The sequence below is a fragment of the Mandrillus leucophaeus genome, unplaced genomic scaffold (assembly GCF_000951045.1).
Source record: "Mandrillus leucophaeus isolate KB7577 unplaced genomic scaffold, Mleu.le_1.0 Scaffold58, whole genome shotgun sequence".
Classification (NCBI taxonomy): Eukaryota; Metazoa; Chordata; class Mammalia; order Primates; family Cercopithecidae; genus Mandrillus; species Mandrillus leucophaeus.
This window is the reverse complement of record NW_012106252.1, coordinates 2,231,132-2,240,363: the sequence shown is the minus strand read 5'-3', so window position 1 is coordinate 2,240,363 and position 9,232 is coordinate 2,231,132. Positions and strand designations below refer to the sequence as shown.

Sequence of the window (9,232 nt, the reverse complement as noted above, 5' to 3'; positions counted from 1 at the left end):
AAAAGAAAACTTCAAGCCAATATCCCTGATGAACATTGATGCGAAAGTCCTCTCTAAAATACTGGCAAACCAAATCCAGCACCACATTACAAAGCTTATCCACCACAATCAACTCGGCTTCATCCCTCCGACGCAAGGCTGGTTCAACGTACGCAAGTCAATAAATGTAATCCATCACATTAAAAGAACCAATAACAAAAACCACATGATTATCTCAATAGATACAGAAAAGGCCTTCAATAAACTTCAACAGCCCTTCATGCTAAAAAAACTCTCAATAAACTAGGTATTGATGGAATGTATCTCAAAATAATAAGAGCTATTTATGACAGACCCACAGACAATATAATACTAAATGGGCAAAAGCTGGAGACATTCCCTTTGAAAACCGGCACAAGACAGGGATGCCCTCTCTCACCACTCCTATTCAACATAGTATTGGAAGTTCTGGCCAGGGTAATCAGGCAAGAGAAAGAAATAAAGTGTATTCAGATAGGAAGAGAGGAAGTCAAATTGTCTTTGTTTGCAGATGACATGATTCTATATTTAGAAAACCCCATCGTCTCAGCCTAAAAACTCCCTAAGCTGATAAGCAACTTCAGCAAAGTCTCAGGATACACAATCAATGTGCAAAAACCACAAACATTCCTATACACCAATAACAGACAAGCAGAGAGTCAAATCATAAGTGAACTCCCATTCACAATTGCTGCAAAGAGAATGAAATGCTTAGGAATACAACTTACAAGGGATATGAAGGACCTCTTCAAGGAGAACTACAAACCACTGCTCAAGGAAATAAAAGAGGACACAAACAAATGGAAAAACATTCCATACTCATGGATAGGAAGAATCAGTATCATGAAAATGACCATACTGCCCAAAGTAATTTCTACATTCAATGCTATCCCCATCAAGCTACCATTGACTTTACTCACAGAATTAGAAAAAAAAACTACTTTAAAGTTCATATGGAACCAAAAAAGAGCCCGTATAGCCAAGACAATCCTCAGCAAAAAGAACAAAGCTGGAGGCATCATGCTACCTGTCTTCAAACTATACTACAAGGCTACAGTAGCCAAAACGCATGGTACTGGTACCAAAACAGATATATAGACCAATGGAACAGAATAGAAACCTCAGAAATAACACCACACATCTACAACCATCTGATCTTTGACAAACCTCACAAAAACAAGCAATGGGGAAAGGCTTCCCTATTTAATAAATGATGTTGGGGAAACTGGCTAGCCATATGCAGAAAACTGAAAGTGGACCCCTTCCTTACACTTTATACAAAAATTAACTCAAGATGGATTAAAGACTTAAACATAAGACCTAAAACCATAAAAACCGTAGAAGAAAACCTAGGCAATACCATTCAGGACATAGGCATGGGCAAAATCCCTATCAAAAAGTGGGTGAAGGACGTGAAGAGACACTTCTCAAAAGAAGACATTTAGCTAACAAATATATGAAAGAAAGCTCATCATCACTAGTCATTAGAGAAATGTAAATCAAAACCACAATGAGATACCATCTCACGCCAGTTAGAATGGCAATCATTAAAAAGTCAAGAAACAACAGATGCTGGAGAGGATGTGGAGAAATAGGAACACTTTTATACTGTTGGTGGGAGTGTAAATTAGTTCAACCATTGTGGAAGATAGTGTGGCAATTCCTGAAAGATCTAGAACCAGAAATACCATTTGCCCCAGCAATCCTATTACTGAGCGTATACCCAAACGATTATAAATCATTCTACTATAAAGGCACATGCACACATATGTTTATTGCAGCAGTGTTCACAATAGTAAAGACTTGGAACCAACACAAATACCCATCAATGATAGACTGGATAAAGAAAATGTGGCACATACACACCATGGAATACTACATAGCCATAAAAAGGATGAGTTCATGTCCTTTGCGGGGACATGGATGATGCTGGAAATCATCATTCTCAGCAAACTCACACAGGAACAGAAAACCAAACACCACATATTCTCACTCATAAGTGGGAGATGAACAATGAGAACACATGGACACCGGGAGGGGAACATCACACACCGGGGCCTGTGAGAGGGTGAGGGGCTAGGGGAGGGATAGTATTAGGAGAAATACCTAATGTAGATGACAGGTTGATGGGTGCAGCAAACCACCATGGCACATGTATACCTATGTAACAAATTTGCACGTTCTGCGCATGTACCCAGAACTTAAAGTATAATTTTTAAACAATAGGCCATATCAAATAGCCTAGATGTGTAGTAAGCTATATGATCTAGGTTTAAGTACATGCTACAATGTTCGCACAATGACAAAATTACCTAATGGTTCATTTCTCAGAACATATCCCCATTGTTAAATGACATAACAGGATTCATGTTTTGGTAAAAATTAAAAACAAAATTTAACAAAAAAAAGAGAGCAAAAAGGAAAGATACAACACAGCATGTGATAAAAATTTATAACATATCCATTCAATAAATGATAAACTCCTGATACATATATATCTTATATGTTTATAGACAATGATCTCCATTTTATCTATCTATCTATCTATCTATCTATCTATCTATCTATCTATCTATCTATACACTAGTCAAGACATATATCCGAAATCTGCAAAACACTAAGAAACTGACAACCATGAAGAAGTATGGGTAGAAGACTTGAACAGGCATCTTATGAAAAAAGAAAGAGCAACAACCAATGCCTAATAGACATTAGTCATCAAATAAATGCAAATCTAAAACACAAATACATACCAGTACAATTCAGAAGGTTCACAATATTAGGGTCAAGCAGGAGTCACTACCGGTTGTAAAATGTTGAAACACTGCTTTTTTCTTTCTACTAATGCTGATTATACGTGTTTCCTATGACATGGCAATTTCACTCCTACATATATACCCAGAGAGAAGAATTTGAATACCCCATTCCCATTTAAGAAATATTCATTTTTCAAATCCTTATCAGACTAGTATAAATTTGGCTAGCCTCAAAGCCATTCATTCTTTTTAAGATGGCTTTGCATAACTTTGCTCTTTTTCTTTTTGTGTAACTTTGAAGATCCAAGGGCAATCTAATTTCTCTTATTTTTCTGTCCAAAGCCATCTCTCTGTAGGGCCTAAATAGTGATACTTCTTACATGTTAGTGTAAACTTTCACTTCATTCATTTCTGCCATAATATTTAAGAACCGATTATGATATTCTATCATACACGTCTCCTTATATTCTCAGGAAACTCAGTGTTTCCTTTCCACTGTCTTCAAAACTCCACATGTAAAACTCAGTGCAATAGCCCTGTTGTTAGAGAGCTGCATGGGCTCTCATGTTTTGTATGTTTATAGATTTTGGATATATGTTCACAGTGTTACATAGTGTTTTATAGATTTTGGATATATGTTCTGACTAGTGTAGAGATAGATAGATAGATCCACCAATCACATTTTCCCCCAGGTTCTCCTCAATGAATTTAACTGATACCTACATATCCTGATGTAATTTCCTCCTCCTATAATTTGAGTTGCAGATAAAAGACAACTCCTTACTCACGTTCTCTAGATTAATACAGTATTGTTGTAGAAATGACTAAGCATAGATTTCAGATAATTGGGCTAGACTTCATTGTTTCTGTCAAAGGAGATAAGAAAGACAACAATTGGGCTACAAGTATCTCCTGGGAGTTCCCCCCATGGGATGTGTGTGTCAGAAAGGGACCCATGGGATAGTCTAGTCCCCCTGCTGAAGAGAACTGTTGACCCCCAGCCCACACTCTGCAACAGAACTGCTAGAGTATCTCATGGGACATGAAATTGCCTTCAGAAAAACCAATACAGGGGGTCACATCGAGGTCAAATTTGGCACAGAAGGGTAGGAATTTGTTGTATTCAGAATTTCTTTAGAGAAGGTAGAGGAAATAGAGTAAGAATGGGAGAATATATTTTTGGAATGCAATGATTGTAAGTATCCCAAACAAAATATAAATAAGCAAAATCCAGTAGCATATGCATATGATCATAACCACATGAATTGTTTTCAAAAATACAAGACTGGGCTAACATTTGGACATTAATCAACTTTTTAAATAACACACTTTGGGAGGCCGAGGCAGGTGGATCACTTGAGATCAGGAGTTGGCAATCAGCTGGCCAACGTGGTGAAATCCTGTCTCTATTAAAAATACAAAAATTAACCAGGCATGGTGGTGTGCACCCATAGTCTCAGCTACTTGGGAGGCTGACGCAAGAGAATCTCTTGAACCCAGCAGGTGGAGATTGCAGTGAGCAGAGATTGCACCACTGCACTCCAGCCTGGGTGACAAAACAAGACTCTGTCTCAAAAAACATAAAATAAAATAACATTTACTGGAAAAGGTAGAATAATCATTACATTATTTCAGCGTATAAAGAAAAAGGATTTTGTAAATTTCAATACATTTTCAGTTTTCTATCTCTCAGAAAATAAGGAATAGAACAAGCCCTGCTGCTATGATGAAATGAATCTACAAAAAAGACAGAAAGCATCGTAATTAATTGTGAAATCCTGAGAGTTCTCCTTTCTATCCGAAGAATATAAAAAGACACACACTACACCATTCTATTAGACATTGTCCTGGAGGGTCTACGCCTGGACAAGGGCAAAAAAAAAAAAAAAAAAAAAAGCAAGATTGAAAATACTCTTATAAAGTGGAGAAAACTATTACTATTTTTTATGAGTCATGACTGCACATGTACAATTTTCTGTCACACCAAAAAAAAAAAAAAAACACAAAATACAAAAAGTATTAGAATCAAAAAGCTAGGACCAGAACTCAGCTTGATTTGCCCGAATCTACAGCACTTATGTCGCACAGAGTCCCACATTCTCATGCTGGTAAACCTCTCAGTCACAGGCAAATCGGGATAAATGGCCACACCATCACAGAAACCATTTGGTGCTTTCTGAATCCCAGTGGACTCCTTTTTCTACCCACCTGCTTCGGTGTAGCTCTGCATTTTGCAACACATTGTGCCAAACACCCTTTCCCCAGTGAGTTTAAGAGAACTGGAAGACACAGGGGGAGTAGGTTGTAGCGAGAAAGATGCTTGTTACACTTGAATTAGACTTTTGTGGGTGAACAGGCTTGGGGCTGGGCATGGATTCAATGCATCACTGTGAATATATCAGCATCACGCGACTGCCCACAGACATTTCCCAGTCTACATACAGCCAACCATGAGGCAGGGCAGAGAGTATCTGCCTCCCGGATCACCAGGAACTATCACATGACCGGATGATGGTCAGAGCAGGAATGATGCTGATAATGAGACTGATTTCCTTTTATCTGAAACAAAGTTTTTATGAGTAATTCTCAATTAACAAACAGATTAAACATTTACTTTCAACAGATTCATAAGATTTCAGAAACAACTTCCCCTTTGACGATCGCAAAGGGAGTATGAAAAACAATGTAAACAGCAACAAGAAAAAGTCCTGATGATTGGTGGAAACTTTGGAGGCCAGGTGTATAAAAGGTCCAGATTGCAAGGGGTCATCACATCCTGGGAAACTCACCTCTGAATAGAAACCCACCCTCCACCCCTGACACCATGACCAACTGTTGCTCCCCTTGCTGCCAGCCTACGTGCTGCAGGACCACCTGCTGCAGGACCACCTGCTGGAAGCCCACCTGTGTGACCACCTGCAGCAGCACACCCTGCTGCCAGCCCTCCTGCTGTGTGTCTAGCTGTTGCCAGCCTTGCTGCCGCCCAACTTGCTGTCAAAACACCTGCTGTAGGACCACCTGCTGCCAGCCCACCTGTGTGACCAGCTGCTGCCAGCCTTCTTGCTGCTGATCAAGTCCCAAGAGAACCACCGTCCTCACACAACAACTTTCTGCTCCACTGACTGATCTTTTGGGGGACTAATTTACTTTGCTGCTGACAGCCACTGTGCTCTCACCCAAATTTTTATGAATTATCTGCATGTTTAAAATCTTGGGAATCTGCTAGATAGATGTCAGAATACTTCATCCTGTTTCTCTTTTTTCTTACCCCTTGTGGATCATGTGCCAGCTTCGTGTGCTCTCAATCTGGAGTCATGGTCTCAGCTGTGACTCTAAAGTCATGAGCTTCATTCTCTGCTTCTAAGGAATTTAGGCTTCTGCAACTGAGCAATAATCTTTGCAATCATATATTTGTTTTCAATATCCTCTTCTATCCTTCTTTGGTTCTTCTATCCTTCTTTCTTCTTTTCATGATAACTTTGGGTTGTGTTCCTGGTAGCAGAGATTCTTAACTATATGTTTCTGAATAAACGCTGAACCATCTTCATCTCATATGGTGTTTTGTTTTATTTGAAAGCATTTCTGATATGGGATTTACATATGTATCACATACCATAATTATTATCCAATTTGATTCTCAAAACAGATGGTCATCTATTATTACCTTCATTTTTCACCTGATAAAAATTTAATATGTGATGTTATGTAGCTAATAAAGGACAGATTCTGATCCAAGCTGAGTTCCTCTCTTTCTGGCCAAGGACACTTACATTTAATTCTCAATATAGTGGAATGACATTGGAAGTCAGCACTAGCAAGACATGCACTTGAGTTTGTTTAACAATGAGAGGATTAATCACTTATATTTGCAGATAACATTTTTGTTCACACAAACTTAATTTCCAACTTAGTTTCCCGCACCTCAGTGAGCAACAGTTGCATGATATGGCAGCAGGGACTGCATTTAATGGCTGGCCTGAATGCAGGGATCTTTTTATCTCAGCCTCTGACCAGCCAATCATTCAATTCATCTGCATTGAAAGGATGCTTGAGAATTCTTTATATCATCATGAGAGAAAGTCTCATCTGAAGTGACTCATTCTCAGTATCATGTAAATAAAATTCTTATATGGCCTCCATCTCCTGACTACCTAATGACAAAGTAAATGAAACTAAGTTATTCCTTGTAAAATACAGACCATACCTTATGCCACATTAAGACAATTTGTCCCCTAATCGAAATGTTATGAGGAAAATTAAGTAAGGAATTAAGCTGGGAATTGAGAAAGTATGCAATGGGTATGTAAGACTTGACACAATCCGTAATCTCTGAACCAAGGAAGGGAACGAAATAACCTTCTGCATTTTGTAAGACCAATATGAGGCATCTAAAGAAACTGAAAACTCCCAGCACTTTGGGATGCCAAGGCAGGCAGATCACGAGGTCAGGAGATCAAGATCATCCTGGCTAACACGGTGAAACCTCGTCTCTACTAAAAAAAAACCAAAAAATTAGCGGGGTGTGGTGGCAGGACCCTGTAGTCCCAACTACTCGGGAGGCTGAGACAGGAGAATGGTGTGAACCTGGGAGGCGGAGCTTGCAGTGAGCCGAGATGGTGCCACTGTACTCCAGCCTGGTTGACAGAGCGAGATTCTGTCTCAAAAGAAAAAAAAAAGAAAAAAACAAGAAACTAAAAACTGTGTTTCCAGGGAAATCAGAAGAATGTAAGAAAGGAGCAAAGTAGAACTTGTGCATTCATAGAAGTCATGATAGACAGAGGTTGGTGCTTTTGGTCCTGAACTGATGCAAGTTAAGCATTCACTCATGGAAGGATTGATTGATATTGGCTCTGAGAGAAATATAAAGTTTGGGGACCTGGGTCACGTTCTTGGGACCTCCTACCACCATGGGAGTGGTGGAAATACCTCTGATAAGCTAGCAAAGTAGATTTCCATGACAGACGCCAACTTCTGAGACTGTGAATCTAGATGTTCTGAAGACTTGGCTAAGAGACAACGGCCGCTTACTGTGATCATTGTTCAGGGATGAAGTAAAGGAGATGAAAACTAGGACATTCTCTTTGACCAGCATCAGTTACGAAAGATGAATCAGTTCAGCACGTCTACTGTACAGTAATGTCACTATAGTTATAAACACTTTATCATATACCTGAAATTAGCCAAGAAGTTAGATCTTGAATGTTCACACCACAAAAATAAAAAGGAAATGGTAACTACGTGGGCTAATACATATGTTATTCCCAATGAATATATATATTAGAGCTTTGCCTTTCATACCTGAAATAGACACAATTTTTATTTGTTAATTACACCTCAATACAGCTAGAAAAAGTATTTAGTTGATTTAGTTAATTATTACAAAAATATTCTTCAACATTAAAATTAGAAATTTTCTGAACAAAAACACTAATTCTGGGCTGCCTACTATAGGATGGGTATTGGCTAAAGGCTTTGTGTACATTATTATTAATTCTTTTTTTTGGAGGGGGGAGCGGGATGTAGTCTTGCTCTGTTGCCCAGGCTGGAGTGCAGTGGTGCGATCTCGGCTCACTGCAAGCTCTGCCTCCAGGGTTCACGCCATTCTCCTGCCTCAGCCTCCTGAGTAGCTGGGACTACAGGCACCTGCCACCATGCCCAGCTAATTTTATGTATTTTTAGTAGAGACGGGGTTTCACCGTGTTAGCCAGGATGATCTCGATCTCCTGACCTTGTGATCTACCCACCTAGGCCTCCCAAAGTGCTTGGATTACAGGCGTGAGCCACAGCACCCGGCTATTACTAATTCTTTAACAAACTTTCAAAATAGGTATTAACGTTCCCTTTGTAGAGATGAGAAAATCGAGGCTGAGAGAGTTAGTGTATTGTCATAGATTAGTTTCTCCCAGAAGAGACTCTGAGGAAAATGTTCCAGTGAAACTAGTTTATTGGGAAGTACAGATCACACTGGTAGGGACTGGGAAAGTGATACAGAAAACGGTACACTATTAAGTCAGTATCACAATGACTAACTAAAGCTTAAGTTAAGGGAAAACTATCAGAAATGATGAAAAACACACAGCTAGAATTATCCTACTTCAGGAATGAGGAAGCTAGTCTTTATACATCAGCTCTCCAGAATCATTGGTTGAGTGTTTTTCTCTGTGTTGCCTTCACAGGTGACATGACTTCTTACAGCTGCAATACAAGAGCCCTTAGGCACAGTGATGCAGAGTCTAACAGATGGAAATTAGTCCAAGCACACTACGATCTAATATATATGGATGCAGTCATGAAAACTTGTCTATGATCCACAATTAGTTCCACTCAGGTCAAATCTTTGCTACTTAAATGTGATGGACAGCCACAAGCTCTAGAAGAAGGAAGAAGAGGAGGTGAGAAAGAGGAGTAAGAGAAGGGACAGAAGATGAGTGGAGGAGAAAGAAAGAAAAGAAAAGAAA

At 39.2% G+C, this 9,232-nt stretch overlaps 1 protein-coding gene across 1 annotated transcript in view; it reads left to right on the top strand.

Moving 5' to 3' along the window:
- Positions 1 to 5,220: 5,220 nt before the first annotated feature.
- The window catches only part of LOC105553086 (keratin-associated protein 9-2), an 8,589-nt gene continuing 4,577 nt past the window's right edge, over positions 5,221 to 9,232 (top strand). The window contains exon 1 of the mRNA XM_011999034.1: positions 5,221 to 5,811. Coding sequence (XP_011854424.1) covers positions 5,599 to 5,811 — 213 coding nt within the window. The 5' untranslated portion in view covers positions 5,221 to 5,598. The remainder of the gene's footprint in view (positions 5,812 to 9,232) is intronic.